The following is an 18,110-nucleotide window of genomic DNA, read 5'->3' on the forward strand; positions in this document are numbered from 1 at the left end:
CCATTCAACGTAAGCCAACTAAGGGATTCCAGTGCTAGAAAACATAATGCGGAAGAAAATGAATACTTAAGACAACAGTTCCTGCTTAGAACTCTTCTCGCCTTCAAAAACATTTCTTTATTTCTCAGAGGCCAGCATGCATGTGGGTGGTCAGTACATACAGTTTTGTGCAAACATTTTAGGAAGGTGTATATAAAATGCTGTAAAGTAAGAATGCTTTCAAAATTATTTATTTTTATAAATTTACAAAATGCAAAAAGGACAAAAAAAATCGAAATCAATATTTGGTGTGACTACCCTCTGGCTTCAAACCAGCATCAATTCTTACACTTGCACAAAGTCAGGGGGTTTTGTAAGCTGAGAGTCAGGTGTATGATTAAGCAATTATACCAAGAAGGTGCTAATGATCATCAATTTCATATGTAGGTTGAACCACAGTCATTAACTGAAACAGAAACAGCTGTGTAGGAGGCTTTAAACTGGGAGAAGAACAGCCAAACTCTGCTACTAAGGTGAGGTTGTGGAAGACCGTTTCATGTCACAGGGCATACACCATGGCAAGACTGAGCACTGCAACGAGACACAAATGTAGTTGTACTGCATCAGCAAGGTCTCTCCCAGGCAAAGATTTCAAACACTGAGGTGCTGTTCAAGCTCTTTTGAAGACTCACAAAGAAACGGGCAACGTTGAGGACCGTAGACGCAGTGTTTGCCAAGGAAACTAGAGCTGCAACAGTTAATCGATTAAGTCGATTAAAATCGACGATTGAAAACGTTGGCAACGTTTTCGATCGTCGATTCGTCGGCTATTGATTGCTTAGCCTGTTCGGGGCTCCGCACGCGGCCTGAGTCGCACGTCACACGCTGCTCCCGACGTGTCCACCGCACAGGCCGCCGCCGCATAAGCCACGCCCACCGAACAGGCCGAAGCCGCGCACGCTGCTCGTCTCCTAGCCGTGAGCTCTCTCACCCGCCGCATAAGTCATGCCGGCCGCTGGTCTCCTCCTAGCCGTGAGCTCCCTCAGTCGCCGCAAAAGCCATGTCCACCGCTGGTCTCCTCCTCGCCGTGAGCTCCCTCACCCGCCGCTGGCCTGCAGACAATTGAGGGCCCACCTTCTAAAAGTAAGTCAGGAGTGGACTACACTAGAAATGTAACTGTAGTGATCTGGATGTAATGACATCAGCTTATTTTAATAGTGAGCACTTTTCAATTTAGTCAGAATCTCTCAAGGAAACCTCTTATTATTGAAAAGAGCCCTCCCCCTCCCCCCTCCCTTTTCAATAATAAGAGGTTTCCTTGAGAGATTCTGACTAAATTGAAAAGTGCTCACTATTAAAATAAGCTGATCCTTGCCTGCCCTCAATACAAACTAGTGCAACTTGAATGATGTTCCATTTTGCTCATGTGGTTAGCACTTTCCTCCCTGTTCACATAGGAAAGGACTAGCACCTGTTCACTAGAGCTGCAGCAATTATTCAATTAAAATCGACGATCGACGCCGGTAAACCCGCTCACGCAACGCCGCTTAGCCACGCCCACGCTGAGGACATGCGTCTGGCCCTCTCCTCCCGGCGAGCTTACCGACTCGCCGCTGCCCGCCGACAACCAACAACGCCGCTGCTCGCCGACAACACCGTCATTCAAAGTAAGTCGAGATCGGCGGGGAGCTTTTTAATGTTTCCTGTTGTGTTTTTTTTTTTTAAGCGGCACACTGCAGAACATTAGTAGCTATAGAGGAACAACAAACAGCCTGTATAATGTATTATTGCTGGGATTTGTTGTTCCTTTATAGCTGGTGGTATTCTCCATTGCGCTGGGCAATGTATTATTTCTGGGATTTGTAGTTCCTCTATAACAGGTCAATGGTAATCTGCATTGCACAGTATAATCATTATACAGCGCAATGCAGAATACCAGCATTTACAGAGGACTACATATCCCAGCAATAGTACATTATTGTATAATGTTGTACTATTGCTGGCATTTGTTGTATTCCTATATAGCTGGTGGTATACTGCATTTCGCCGTATTATCATTATACAGCGCACTGTAGAGGACTACAAATCCCAGCGATAATAAATGATATACAGCGCAATGCAGAATAACGCCAGCTATAGAGGAATACATCAGATCCCAGCAATAATACATTATATACAGTGCAATGCAGAATAACGCCAGCTACAGAGGACTACAAATCCCAGCAATAGTACATTATAGTATAATGTACTATTGCTGCATTCCTCTATAGCTGCTGGTATTCTGCATTGCGCCGCTGTATAATGTACTATATTGCACACCACACTTTTTTTTTACTTCCACCGTGCCAAGCTTGCTCCTGTGATGGACTACAATCGCAATAGAAACTAGTAGTCCATCACTGGAGCCTTTTTTTTTTTATCCTATTAATCGAACTTAATAATCGGCCAACTAATCGATTATGAAAATAATCGTTAGCTGCAGCCCTAAAGGAAACTTAATACAGCAGATGAAAGACCCATCATGCTTGCTTCCCTTCCAAATCAGAAGATGTCCAGCAGTGCCATTAGCACCAAACTGGCAGAAATCAGTGGGACCCAGGTACACCAATCTACTGTCCAGAGAAGTCTGGCCAGAAGTGGTCTTCATGGAGGAATTGCGGCCAAAAAGTCATACCTCCGACGTGGAAAAAAAGGCTTAGCGACTCAGCTATGTACTAAAACATAGGAACTGGGGTGCAGAAAACTGGCAGCAGGTGCTCTGGACTGATGAGTCAAAATGTTAAATATTTGGCTGTAGCAGGAGGCAGTTTGTTAGCAGAAGGGCTGGACAGCGGTACAATAATGAGTGTCTGAAGGCAACAGTGAAGCATGGTGGAGGTTCCTTGCAAGTCTGGGGCTGCATTTCTGCAAATGGAGTTGGAGATTTGGTCAGGATCAATGGTGTCCTCAATGCTAAGAAATACAAGCAGGTACTTATCCCATCATGCCATACCATCAGGGACATGTGCAATTGGCCCCAAATTTATTCTGCAGCAGGACTTGACCCCAAACATACAGCCAATGTCATTAAGAACTATTTTCAGCGAAATGATGAACAAGAAGTTCTGGAACTGATGGGTTGGCCCCCACAGAGCCCTGATCTCAACATCCTTGAGTCTGTCTGGGATTACATGAAGAGACAGAAAGATTTGAGGCAGCCGACATCCACAGAAGATCTGTGCTTAGTTCTCCAATAAGTTTGGAACAATCTACCTGCCAAGTTACTTCAGAAACTGTATGCAAGTGTACCTAGAAGAATTGATTCCGTTTTGAAGGCAATGGGTGGTCACACCAAATATTGATTTGATTTGGATTTCTCTTCTGTTCATTTACTTTTCATTTTGTTAATTGATAAAAATAAACTAACACTTTTATTTCTGAAAGCATTCTCACTTTTACAGCATTTTTTCACACCTGCCTAAAACCTTTGCACAGTACTGTATGTATACCTAGGAATCTGACAGCTTGAAACTCTTTGCCTTCGCAACTGAAAGTTGAGACTGGTCCTCCAAGAACACGATGGTTCAGGGGATCTACATGGCACACAGAGGAATATTAAGACCTAAAAGCAGACATGTAAATGCCTTCCAACCAAGTAAGAAAACAAATAGCAAGTTCTGGTGATCTATGTAAGGTGATGCCTACCCAAATAAAGCACAGCATGTAATGACTGCGCAAGGACTTGCTTGTGTGCAGCTTCCCCAGGTTAAGTCAGCGGCAAGCACTCCTTTCTGCACAGAGGTGTTTTTCAGTTAACTATCACTACCAGCTGCTTTGTCCAATGTTAGATCTCACAAACTGGCCTACCCTACATACATCAGTGTTCATTACCCAAATTCCAGCCATATTCAATAAACATTTCTCATACTAGTCTGAAGTGCAGTAAACATTAGCAGCCATTCAGATCTATATTGTACTGGTCTTTCTTCAGCCGAATTAATTCTGGTTGGTTACTATAGGTTACTGCACTTCATGAAAAATATTCACTTTACAAGGCCAGGATGGTCTATGGTTTTTATATGCACTTTAATTGTAAGTTATTTTTGCTCCATTACTAGAATTTCTACGAGCCTGTGGCTGTCATATTCAAGCTGGAAATGACGTTCGAATACATCTCTTGGCTTACCAATTTTACTATTGTTCAGCCATGTGTGACCAGCTATGTATGGGTTCCATAAAGGAAGGCTCGCCACTAAGATAACACTTAAAGTTTACTATAGTATTACTATAGAATCCGATTGTGCAATCTGCATTACATCTACCATCAAATATGTAGTACAAGGGCCTGTCTGATTTAATACAAATGGAATAGATTAGGTATACCCCCATATTACATAGCTTGGTAAAGCTAAACAATATTGTACAGAGATTTTACAACTAGATTATATAGTGTATGGCCAGCTTTAGCTAACCACAACACTACTGTTAGCAGCAAGTTCTTGAGAGTGGCTCATTAAACATATAGCAGCTATGCTAGTGTTTTTTGCCTGCAATCCTGACATATACGAATATTCAAAAATATCTTAGATTTTATCTGAAGTGTTTTAATAGAGGTGTCTTTGGGAACTAGAATCATTACATGGGAAGAGTAGGTATCCAGTACAATGACATGACAAGCATTGGGCCACACCTTCGCCACAGCATAACATCTCCCCCAACATCTAGCCATAAAACACTGTACAGCAATATAAATGTAAGGCAGCAGAATATAGGCAGTTTAAAAAAAAACATTGTATAGAAATAGCATTCTTTATTGGTTTGCAAGCATCTAATTCAATATGTAGCCTTTAGGCTATGCCTTTAACCCCTTCATGACTGAGCTTGTTTTTAGTTTCTGTTCGTAAATGACACACTTTTGACATTTTTGCTGTGTAATTCTTCCACGTCAGTAATATACTTTCTTACAAAGTGCACCCACACATATTATATATTGTTTTTAGAGGACAGATAGGGCTACTTATTTATATCACATATGTGTGTCTAACGCCTCACTTAGGGCAAACAAAATATAAAAAGAGGAGAAAAACGTTTAAAAAAAAAACACTTTTTTCCCAGTTTTGATTTGTAGTATTTTTTACAAAACCAGCACACCTAAAAAAAAATGCAATAAATACATTCATTTATTTTGTCCTATTTTCTTTTTTTTACACTTTTCACTATTTTTTTAAAACTTTTACAATTTTTATTTTATTTAATTATATCAAGCAGTCATTGTGAATTAATCTCACTATTACTGCTTGATAAATTAATACATTTTTGGTTATTATTAGGCTGCTACAAACTTCAGAACAGCCAATAATAAAGTTAGTGACACTGATCCTGCAGCAGTTCAGGATTCAGCTGTCACTAAAGGTTTTCTGATCATTCCAACAACGATCAGAAAACTGAAACATTCTTCTTTCAGGAATAGATACACTATGTATCTATTCCTGAAAGTGAAGGAAAAAAAAAACCAGTATACGATCAAGAGAGATATCTCTAGTTCTATACGAGCTGTCAGAATGCCGGCTTTTGCCTGCTCTGCTTTGACTCTCAGACACCCGATATTAAGGTATCAGGTGTCTGAAAAAGGTTAACCCTTTCATTAATGGATGCCTCTATACTGAGCCCTCTAATGCAGCAAATAACTCGTCACGTACATTTGGTCCCTTTGTGGCGGGACGTACAGTGTACGTCTCCCGTCACGAAGGGGTTAATTACTGTAATCAGTATTATATCAGTCTTCTAAGAACATCAAATAAAAACCTGACCATGGAAGGTACACCTTGAATCTTTATGTAAAGTCAAACACCTCAAAAAAGGTTACACTAGAAAAGTTTCTTACCTTTTCCAAGCCTGTGGTTCCATCCTGAATTTCATCAGGGAGCATTATAAACATACTCAACTCATTATTAACATAGGGCAGTTCAATAACTTTCGTGAACAAATCTCCCACGTACGTCATTGGAAATTTGGCTTTTTTGAACATCATCTGCACAGGCTTGGTTTCATTCTAAGAACAGAAAGCAGAGAATACATTACCACTAATGTCAGCACTATATAAAAAAACAGAAATAATGGCTATAGCTATACAGACGACCAGTTACAAAAAAAAAGCTTTAAGAAAAACTACATAAATTATGTCAGGTAATGGTTAATAAATGGCTCTATAAGCTTATTCTCAGTTTATTACTGCATTCACTCCAGCAGAATGATACTAAATACAACACCTTAATGGCCGGCGATAATTCATACCTTCAGGACTAAAACTTTTTTTTGAGTGTGCAGATTCAGCTTTTTACCAGCTTTGTGTATTTGCACAAAAGTTACAGTTTTATTCTGAAAGAATACATACTTCATAAAATACCATTTTAATTTAGGTTTATTATTTACGGAAGCAATTGAGACAAATTAAAAAAGCTCCTTTAAATCCTTCTACAAAATTTTGCAAGCCGTCATTTTTTTTTCAGCATATTTACAACTCTCAACATATTTTGTCCTAGTTACAGGACACCAAACATGTATGCATTATTCACTTTTTACCATAATCCTAGCCTAACCTTAGTCCACATTTTGGGATTAATATTGTGCCTTGGATAAGTCTGTTACCCCCTACTATACATCAGAAATTTTGTCACATGGCCTATATGGCAAAAGACAATGATCTGTCCCTGGAAGACTTTCCAGTGACTGATCAGCTACAGTGGCAGCCATTCCAGTGAAAAGATATTGCTTGGAATGAGGCTGTCTAACAGCCAGGTCCTGCTGGAGGAAAACATCAGTGTGGACACTGGTGCAAAGACAAAAAAACAGATCTAAGGCTTTTTGGAATGCTAGAGATTGGGCAGCAGATCTCATGCCTATTACGACTAAGACTATTACGGCAGGTGCACACCCGGGCTATTGCAGTTTCGTGCAATTTTTTGCGCATTTTTGCTTTTAAAAATGCACGTTTCTCTTTGCATAGAAATGTTTATTGGACCAAAACCATGCAACATCCGCCTAAAAATAGCTCCAGCATCTTTTCGCGTGAAAAGCGTTTTCTCTCACTAAGATGTGAACAGTCGCCATTGCCTTGCATGTAAATGTGTGTTTTGCGCGACTAGATCCGTGCATAAAAACGCTCATGTGTGAACCAGGTGTATAGTACACATGATATTTGTTATAGTCCACATGTGTACTCATAAAAATATATTTCTTGGTCTATCCAGCAGTCAGCTAATTACAGGGACTCAAGTGTGGACCTGTGAAGTGGCAAATGTTAATCTGTATAGGTTCAAAGATTGTAAGGTGTTGATTTGCTAAAGGCAAATGGGCTATTTACTTTGCAGGGTATTTTCACTTGTCTTAGTAAATGTGGTGACAATTCACTTTGAAAAGAATCCCCAATCACAAATAAGGAAAAAAAAATATTTTTGCTTGCAAGTGATTGGATAATGGAAGTCCAGCAGAGCTGCACCCCATTCACTAAGGTGAAGGGAAAATCACTTTTATCCGACTTTGTGACTGTGATCTCACATTTCACAAAGTCAGATAGAAGTGACATTTTAGGACCGATCGGCTGTTCCGGGGCAGATCAGTTCTCCTGCACATACGATCTGCGATGACGATCTGCCTTGGAACAGCTGAGAAAGGGTTGGAATTCTTCACCTTTTGCCGCTCCCATATTCCACCACTGAAAAACTGGGTGTGATCACGTTAGAATGTGTGACCAGGTGACCGGTCACACATTCTAACGCAGTCACAAACTTTGATAGAACACCTGTAATATGCAAGGCGGATACACCAAGGTGTGGATCGGTCAATCAAATTCTTTCACATAGGGTAAGACAATAAGCATTATTTATTAAGCTGCAGGAGGGAAAAGCTGTCTGTGGCAATCTGTGTTCTTTCATTGCAACCACACAGGGCTCCATTTATTAATTGTTGGCCTTTCTGTGGTAATAGTGGTATGGCTTACAAATGTGCTTAGATATACCTTAAAAAAAATTATTTCAAAATAAAAAAAAAGCTGTGAAGAGAGCCCAGTCAAGTGACTTGTCAAAAGTTATGCGATGGGCCTCTCACCCAAAACAGTTAGTTAGGCAGAGAGAACATCATGACATACACACAGTGGCATTTTGTAAATGGGCCATAAAATGCTGCCATGGTGTGCAGTACATTTGTGGCGTATAGTAGAATGGATAGCGATAACCCCTTTCCGTTTTAAATGACCCCCTCAGTTTATAATTAGTTTTCGAAGAATCCATTTTGTTGCTGTGGGAACTAAAACGATTCTTTCCCTAGGACACGTTCATAAATCAGGTCTTAAGTAGTTACTTAATATCTGTTTTCTGTACTTAAAAATACATACCTTATTCAATTTGAAGGGCATTTCTGAGGTATGCTGTTTATTAAACTGGTTAGCCCAATTTCCTTTGAAGTAGATAGCATTCACTAGTACAAGTCTAGTAAGAGCATCCACACTGCCATCCGGCAACAGGTCCTGGATTTTACCTAAATAAGAGTTGGAAAATGTGAAACAAAATTAGCAGTGTGCATTAGGTGGCGTTGTACATTGTATATATAGTGAATCATTTTTTTGCCACCTTCTGTCTTTTGTTCCACCCAGGCATTAATTTCTTTTCTGCAGTCCTCTGCCTTTCCAGAAAAGTCTACAGCTTGTATATCTGCATGATAGTGTTTCAGAGTTGATCCGAGAAAGTCCTGAAAAATTAAACAGCATTAATAGTAACATTGCACGAGAAGAAAAATGTATTGCAGATCATAGTTTATTAGCCAAAGCTAGTAAGAGTAAAGCCTGTTACTACTAAACCAAAAACAGACTTATCCAGCAACATGGTTAAATCTGCTATTTGGATTACTTACTTTGATTAAAGCCCCGGTGCCCAATCTGTGGTCCGAGGGCCACATACAGCCCTGTGGTGTTTCAAGTGTGGCACTTGGTCTTAATAGTCAGTAGTAGGATCATTGACTTGTAAAAGGGGCCTTTAGTAACAGTAATCTCCATCAGTGTCATGTAAATTTCCCCAGTCTCTGACTGTCTCCTACTGCATGACCTCAGTCTACAACCCCTCCTGTATAATTTACCGGTTCCTCTGGTAACTCTTCAATCTGTTACAGTCTTCTGTAGCACTACATATATAAAATATTACATGTGGCCCTTTGGAGACATCAGGGGCTGCATTCGACCCCCCCCCCTTAGAGTAAGGAAGGGTTAGAACCTGGATTTAACTGCTAATAAGGGCTGCATTCAAAAGTTTTTCACTCACTTACTGTCCCAGCGACAGTCATGGAATATCTGCCCCAGGGACATAGACAAAAATAAAAAAGCTAACCGGTTCAAACCTTTCCATACTCTACAAGGAGTGGACACATTACCATTTTGACAAATATACAGCTTTTTCTGAAGAAATTTGGAAAAATGAACAAATATCAAATCAGGGCTTTAAAAACGGACCAGACATTGACACTGGGCCCTGTTATGTAAATAATAGAGCCCAACCATGCATGTTTTTTAACCTGTTGAGATTATTCAGAGTAAAAACGACCCATACAGGTTAATACAAACCAAGAATTAATGTGTAAACAAACTTCAAAGAGTTTAGCGTACTTTAGATCACATAATGAGGCTGCTATACTAAAGGATTGAAGAATGTCCACACAATAAATTGTGCCAAGAGTCCCTTTAATTATCAAATCATGTGCAGAAGAAATAAGTAAACAGGGATTTTCTTGCTTGGATAATTTAATTGAATCTTCACACAATTTGTTGTGTGAACTTTCTTAAATCACTTAGTAAATTGTCTTCATTGTTTGAAGACCAAAGGGAGCAAAAGCTGCATTAAAAAAGCACCATTTACTAAATAATTAAAATAATTCATGTTACATCATCGAAATAAGGTTATACAATATTACACTAAGCTAAAGGTAAGCTTACATCAAGGAAGGTAAATGTCTTTTCTCCATACAGACGATTGGCAGTTCTCAACAGGTAGTCAGTGCCTGGCTTGTTAATTTCAGAGATAAGGGACTGGAAAGATGAATGGACATTTATTGCCTTGTCAAACTGAAGAACCTGAAAAAAAAAAGAAAAGGTTAACATCGACAGGGCTGCACTTATTGCTAAATATACTAACAGCTTTCTGAGGTAATTCTAAAACTATAGAAAAAAAACAAAAACACACATTAAATGATTTTGTGCATTATATTACTGCAAGTTGCAAAATGCCTTTAAAAGAGGTAGAAAGCATTTTCTGAACTACAGGCATTCCCAGGTTACGAACAAGATAGGGACTGTAGGTTTGTTCTCAAGTTGAATTTGTATGCAAGTTGGAACAGGTACATTTTTTAAGTATAACTCCAGCCCAAAAAATTGTTTTTAGATTTGGATAGCATAGGAAAGGGTTAACCCCCTGTAAAGTTTGTTTTGTTGTGTGTGCCCCTGTTCAGAAGATTTCATCTCACTTTCTGTCCCTGTGACAACAAGGATTCGTGGAAACAAGGATTGGCGATAAAGCTTCAGTGGAGACACCTTTTTCCCATGATAACACTTACAGAAGTGAATTTACCTTCCTAGGGGTAGATTTCCCCTCACTTCCGGGTTGTCTCAAGGACAGGAAGGGAGCATAAATCTTTCTATGCAAGCAGAATGTGGATTCATGAGCAAAAGTCTGGAATTCTGGGATCACTTTAGAGTTAATTAACAACTGTACTAGAGGCTACCATACAGTAATATTGGGGGAGTAGAGGGTTTTCTTCAAAAGGGGTCTATTTATAAAGGTTTTCACCCAATATTTATGGAATTTTCACACAAAGCTCTAACTAGATTCACCTGGAAAAATGTGTGAATCCTGGGTCACCGATGTGTCAATCTTGTGTAAAAACAGATAGAAATAGCCCCCTCAGAGTCTAGTGTAATATTACTATTGCATTACATTTAAATGGTTTACTTTTTACTGTGCCAGAAATACAATCTAGTGATACGCAGGCAATCTTGATCTTTATAGAACAAACATTCTGCCATTACTAACCAGTTCGGTCTAAAGTCGCCAGTGTATGTGCATCCATACAGAAATGCATTTAATCGATTAAGTTTGTAATTTTATATACAGACCTTTGACATCTGAGCAGCAGTATTTCCTCGGGCTCCCATGTAAATCATTGCCAGAGCTGAGGAGATGCTCAATGGGGAGAAGAACACGTTGCCTTTTGAATCTTTTTCATTCAGCTTCTTAAATAATTCAAGAGCGAAGGATCCATTCGCTACACTGAGAGAATCCATTCTTCACACCTACAGGATTAATAAGAACATACTATATAAATTCATGCTATACAACATTGAAGTGTATGTCAAGGCAAAATAAAAAAACAAACACACACATGGACAGGGCTTGAAATATTTGATAGTGTCTCACCAGTCAGTCAAAAATTTCACCAGTCAGCATGACCGGACTATAGCCTTGCAATTTATGTTAACATTTTTTGGGGACAGATGGAGCTTTCTTTTGGAGGTATATAATCACCACGGGGCGGGGGGGAACGTCGGGTAAATAGACACCAAACATGTCAACCCTTAAAATTGAGTGTGCCCACAAAAATCACAAAAAACGCCCATAGGCGACTATTAAAACGCTTTTACTGCTCATCAGTTTAGTGTTATCAGTGATTAATGTCTCTAAAATTATTGCTCTCACTCCAACATTTGTGGCGATATGTAACATGTGCAGCACAATAGGCTCAATCGTCGTTTTCGCACGTAGGCGCACCCGACGCATATCTGCGTGTGTATGTGGTGGGTGGGGACTTTAAAAAAATGTTTGCTTCTTTAATTTTTTTATTACTTGTGTTTTGTTTTTTTTACACACAACTTTATTGCTATTACATGGGGGGCTAAGAAGCACCCTAATGTGATAGCCAATTTACATGACAGATGCTCTTTATGGAGACATCAGGGGTCTCCAAGACCCCCAGAGAAGCTGATGAAGCAGAGATCTGCTTCATCAGCTTCTGTAGCTGGAGAGTGACACTGAATGCAGGAAGTGATGTAATGTACATCACTTCCTGCATTCGGGGACTGAGAGGAGTTCAAAGGGAGTTCGTATGCTCAACTCTCTTTGATCTCCTGTCACAGAGCCGTGCCGCTCCCGGCCGCATCGGGCACAGCGGATCTAGGGACCGGCAGTGACAGCTGCTAATACAATCTAGAGACGCCCGATCGCTTGAATGTAAAGCTCCCGGCCGGCAGTGTAATTACAACGGCTGGCCGGGAAGCTGCTAGTTGGGCTCCACCGTCCTCTCGTTGCCGACGAGTGGATTTTTCAAGCCCTGATTTACACTCATTGTTAGAGCCGACGTGTGCCAATGAAACTGTCACACGTTGGCTCTATAGATCGGGAAGTGAGCAAACACATACCGATGCTCGCTCACTTTCCGATCATCTCCCTACCGCTCCCCACAGGGATTCCTCCCCTTCAATTCTCCGATCCTCTAGCGCTGACTGGAGGAATGGAGGGGGGAGGGGGCGGGTACAGCTGGCTCTGCTTCTAGACAGGCAGAGCCCATTGTCAATCAGCCAGCTGGGTGGATCTCGACAGTATTGTCGAGATCCGGCTGCAGCGATCTCAGTTTATACCGAGCTATAGCAAGATGTATAATGAGCTTTGGATCATGGGAGGACATTAGAATATGGCATCCCGTGATCCTTAAAAGAACTATGGGATAAAAAGGTGACCCCATAGTTTTCTTTTAATACCGGTAGGTTGCTCAATTGCTTGAATAATTGACATTATTGATTGTGGAAAATCTTCAGTATATAGATTTTAGATTGTAAGCCCTCAGGGGCAGGGCCCTCCTAACCATCTTGTCTTGAATTGTATTGTATCTGTAATGTCTTCCTTATATTGTAAAGCGCTGCACAAACCTGTTGTTGCTATATAAATCCTGAATAATAATATTATAATATAGGGAAACTGTGCAACTTTAGTTGAGTGTGTGTTTGATTTTTAGCTCCTGGCTAAGTATACTACCCTTTGTGACTCATAAAGTTGCTCAATGTGGTTCTACTGGATTAGCAATAATTTGTTTGCTTCACATGAAGATATTTCAATGGTGACACATGCTCTGTTTAAAAGTGTATAAAGTTTTAAAGAAATCAAAATGTTTAAGCATTCTCATGTTTATATTGGTATGAAACAAATAAGTAGAGAAAAAAAAGCCAAATCTAACACATTCTACGCAAACCTCCAAAAATGGACTCAAAATTATGTACGTCAAAAACGTGGCAAAACACACTGCACTGCATGTGCAGAAACTCATGCAGATCTGGCCTGGATTTGGTGTGAACAAGCCCTAAAACATTTTCATGGTGAAAGGTCACTACAGTCACACCCAGGACAAGACAGATAAGGCAGTAATCTATTTCTTAATGCAAACCCTATTCTCACAGATAGGAGATGACAGATTAGCATCTGTATATATAATCTAGCCAAGCAATGTTTCTCTTTCTAATGAATGTTCCTATCCAGGGTATAAAAAAGTTTAGAAATATGGTACATGAATATACCCACACAATTAAATACCAGTGCAAAACTGCAAAGGGGTTTATAAGAAAAACCATATATATTTTCATAAACAATGACATTAGAAAACTTAAATTGCCCAACAGGGATTGGTGTAGGGCTGCAACAAGTCGGACATAATTGATGATGGAAAACGTTGTCAACATTTTCCATCATCGATTTAGTTGACTTTAGATTATATGATATATTATACAGCGCAATGTACCATCAGCTATAGAGGAATACAAATCCCAGCTATACATTATTGGACGGGCGGCGAGGATGTGGGAAGGTCTGGCAGCGGCGAGCGTGAGGTGGGAGGAGGTGTGGCGCGCAGCGTGTGTTGAGCCGTGAACAGGGCCAACCAATCAGAAGCCGATTAATCGATTATTGAAAAAGTTGACAACTTTTTCAATAATCGATTATGTCGATTAGTTGTTGCAGCCCTAGATTTGTTGTATTCCTCTATAGCTGGTGGTATTCGGCATTGCGCCGCTGTATAATGCACTATTGCTGGGATTTGTTGTATTCCTCTATAGCTGCTGGTATTCTGCATTGTGCTGCATAATCATTATACAGCGCAATGCAAAATACCACCAGCTATAGAGGAATACAACAAATCCCCGCAATAATACATTATACAGCGCAATGCAGAACACCAGCTATAGAGGAATACAACAAATCCCAGCAATAATACATTATACAGCGCAATGCAGAACACCAGCTATAGAGGAATACAACAAATCCCAGCAATAATACATTATACAGCACAATGCAGAACACCAGCTATAGAGGAATACAACAAATCCCAGCAATAATACATTATACAGCACAATGCAGAACACCAGCTATAGAGGAATACAGCAAATCACAGCAATAGTACATGATACGATAATGTATTATTGCTGGGATTTGTTGTATTCCTCTATAGCTGGTGGTATTTTGCATTGAGCTCCAAGCTTGCTCCCGCGATGGACTACAATCTCAATACAAACTAGAGTTCATCACTGGTGTCTTTTTTTAAATCCGATTAATCGAAATTAATAAAATCCGCTAACTAATTTTGAAAATAATTGTTAGCTGCAGCCCTAGATTAGTCATAAGTGTGTAAAGCTCAGGATAAAAGCTGCCATGGTATAACCTCAGGGAAGCATACTGGAACTGGGGCAGTAAACCTAATCAGTTTTACTGTGGGTTATGACAAGGCATCAAACTTAGGCTAGCCATACACAGCTTGAATTTCATCCGAATCCTCCTAAACTGGCTGAAATTGGGGATAAACACAATTTTGGTGGCACTCAAAATTCATAGCTGTGTTAATATGTACATATTATAGGTTTCCCACTATGAATAATAATTCATATACAGTGCCTTAAAATTGTCAGAAGCAGTAAAGGTAATGTAAGGCCAAGCAGTCTGAAACAACCTGCAGTCAGTTAGTTTTTCACTCAGTCAGCCAGGGAAAAATGTGTCAGTGTAGAAGCTGTTGTGACAGGACGGAGTTCTCCATTTAATGCTTAGTGCAGCCATGGATAATAGAGAGGGACAAGTGCTATCCTGTCATATAGGTCACTACCAACCATGGCTTTTGAGTTTGAAATCCTTTATCTGTGGCTTTATCCATGTGTTAGTTTTCTTTCTTTTTTTTAATCACAGGTATTTATAGAGTGCCAACAATTTACACATACTATACATTCACATCAGTCCCTGCCCTCAAGGATATAAGTTCTCTATCTCACATACATACACACACTCCAGGGCTGATATGGGCAGAACGCTACCAAAATGTCTTTGGAGTGTGGAAGGAAACCAGAGTACCCGGAGGAAATCCACACAAGCACAGGGAGAACATGCAAACTCTATGCATAATAGTGTCCTGACCAGGAACACAAACCAGATACCCCCTGTGCTGCAAGGCAGAAGTGTCAACCACTATACCACTGTGCTGCCCAGTATACAATGGGAGAGAGGAAAAATACATTTACAGAAGTGTAAACAATGAACACAAAGGAATATTTAAAAGTATAGTTTTATGTGTATTTTATTTACTACAGGATAGGTTTAAGGGGTAGGTTGAGGTTAAATTTACGTTACTATGACTTTGCTGGGAATGACAGTTTACTTTCTGGGTCTGGTGATTTTCTTTTTCAACTCTGAAAATAGTTGGCACCAAAGTGATTTTGCCCTATAGGTCTGCAAAAAAAGAAAAAAAGGGTGTGGTTGGCATTGTTCTGATTTCTAATATGCTGAAAGGCTTTTACATGGGTGTCAACTGCTGTATTGTACAGATGCATCCTTTCTCCCTTACTGGAAGGCATTTGCAACATGGATATTTGTCTATACATTTATGTATTGAAGGTATTCAGTATATTGCAGATCTTTATACATTTACAGGGTGTAGGTAATCTATTCCCTGGTTTAAAGTGGGTGAATGTGCATTTAAAATGTGTCTTGCTTTGCAACAGTGAATTGTTTTAACCATGAGGTTGATGACCTGTGATCTACATATTTTGTTAAATGTTTTAAAAATTGCATTAAAAAATGCTGTACCCCCTTCCCAGAGCTAATCAGCTCTACATGTCAGGCATGCATGCCGACTGGTTGTCCCAGAGTAAGGGAGTGGGGAGCGTGCTGCTCCTCTGCTATATGAATATTAGCTCGCATGCCCTCTTTCAGCACCCATGACACATAAATGTAAAATACTAAAATGAAAAAATAAAGATGGAAAAGAAAAACGAAAAAAAAAAAAACATTTGGACGGAGCTAGCAGTGACAGCTAGCTCCTCCCAAATGTTTCCTATTGGCCAGCACCTGCCAGAGTCCACTAGCAGGTCCCGGCCAATGAATAACAACTGGATGGAGCTGACCGTGACATCACGGCCGGCTCTGCCCAGTTTTTATTGACAGATCAGCGTCCCCAGGTCATTTGGGAACGCTGATCTGTTATTACAACTGGGCGGAACCAGCCATGAGATTACGGCTGGCTCCACCCACTGTCATTTGCAGGGCTTCAGGTGTTCATACAAGTGGGAGCAAGCCTTTTGCCAGCACTTGGAAGTTCCTCTTAATATGAATCTGACTGCGTAATCTGAGCGGACACTCTACTGCAGGGGTCTCAAACTGAATTCACTTAAGGGCCACTCAACAAATACATTTCTCCCATGGGGGCTGCTTGCCAAATATGCTTCAAAATTGAAGTTAACTATATCCAGTATGGTACTACGGACACCAATACACATAAAATAAAGGCCCTATTCATATCTGTAAGTTTAGGTGCAATTAGGGATTCCTGCATCAGGAACTTGCGTTTTTCTACAGCAGGAATCCCTAATCTTGCATTTACAAGCAGCTGCTTTCACCCATTCAAGTAAATGATCAGGTGACCGCCGCAGCATGTAAACGCCTGCACACCGCATGTAATGGTATGCGATATGATTACATGCAGTTAGAAAACACTCTCCCTGGATGCACAATCGATGCGTCCAGGGAGAGTGATCGATTCCTAACCTTATGTAATCATATCACATATCATTACTTGCGTTGTGCAGGCGTTTACATGCAGCTGCTGTCACCTGATAATTAACTTGAATTGGTGACACCAGCTGCTTGTAAACATCAGATTAGGGATTCCTGCTGCAGGAAAACGCAGATTCCCGACGCAGGAATCCCTAATGGCACCTAAACATACAGGTGAGAATGGAGATACCTTTTTGTAGGGTGGTGACATCCCTGGTGATCCAGTGGTGATTAGTAGGGTCTGCTGCAGACCTTACCAACACATCCTTTCGGCCAGTGTTTACTGAAGGATTTCAGAGCACTAGTCGAAAGGATCCAAATGCCGGAACAGAGGAGCAGCTATGCGGTCTGCATTCGACAGATGCAGACCGTGTAGCTGCTCATGCAAATCTGGTACGCAGTCCGTGACGCGGGCCGGTACTTTGAGACCACTGCTCTACTGTTACAGATGAGGCAGTTAACCCCCACAGCACCGGAAGTTCACCGTTGTGAGGGCAATCGTACATCTGTATAGGGAGGATTTTTACACTAACCAGCAGGATAGAAGATACAATTCAATAGATGTAGGTTATATTCTTGGTTCTGTAACGCCAAAAATATTTTTAACAAGGGCTGCTACTAACTGTTACTTTCATAATCAATTAGTTGGCCGTTTTTTTTCAATTAATCGATTATTGGATAAAAAAATGAAATGCCATCTTTTATTTAAAATAAAATACACAAAAGGGAGTGTTACAAAGATAAAAGTTTACTTCAATATAAAACTGCATGCACAATTCTTTGCAATCGCACTGCACTACAACTCACGGCATTGCGGTACCGCGCGTTCCCATGTGGATGATGGACAGGAAGCCTCTGTACTGAGCTGCTTCCTGTGTATTCATAAAGTGAGCAGACGGTAAGTATTTACTATGTCCCCATTTGTAAATGAACAGGAAGTGATGTAGAGAACTTCCTGTTCATTCATAACTGGTGACATAATATTCACCATGCCCTCTGTTGTTTACAAACAACGAGTGATCAATATTGATCACTGGA

General features: G+C 40.3%; 1 protein-coding gene across 2 annotated transcripts in view; it reads right to left on the bottom strand.

Annotated features, from left to right (window-relative positions):
• Nucleotides 1-18,110, bottom strand: part of LOC108787382 (serpin B6-like) — a 31,862-nt gene that overhangs the window by 9,372 nt on the left and 4,380 nt on the right. For both annotated transcript variants that reach the window (XM_018556920.1, XM_018556919.1), the window contains exons 2-6: nt 11,114-11,290; nt 9,938-10,075; nt 8,586-8,703; nt 8,351-8,493; nt 5,843-6,010 (exon numbers count right to left, since the gene is read on the bottom strand). In XM_018556920.1, coding sequence (XP_018412422.1) covers nt 5,843-6,010; nt 8,351-8,493; nt 8,586-8,703; nt 9,938-10,075; nt 11,114-11,281 — 735 coding nt within the window. In that variant the 5' untranslated portion in view covers nt 11,282-11,290. The remainder of the gene's footprint in view (nt 1-5,842; nt 6,011-8,350; nt 8,494-8,585; nt 8,704-9,937; nt 10,076-11,113; nt 11,291-18,110) is intronic.

This window comes from Nanorana parkeri, unplaced genomic scaffold, assembly GCF_000935625.1.
Source record: "Nanorana parkeri isolate BGI_ZX_2015 unplaced genomic scaffold, ASM93562v1 scaffold258, whole genome shotgun sequence".
Taxonomy (NCBI): Eukaryota; Metazoa; Chordata; class Amphibia; order Anura; family Dicroglossidae; genus Nanorana; species Nanorana parkeri.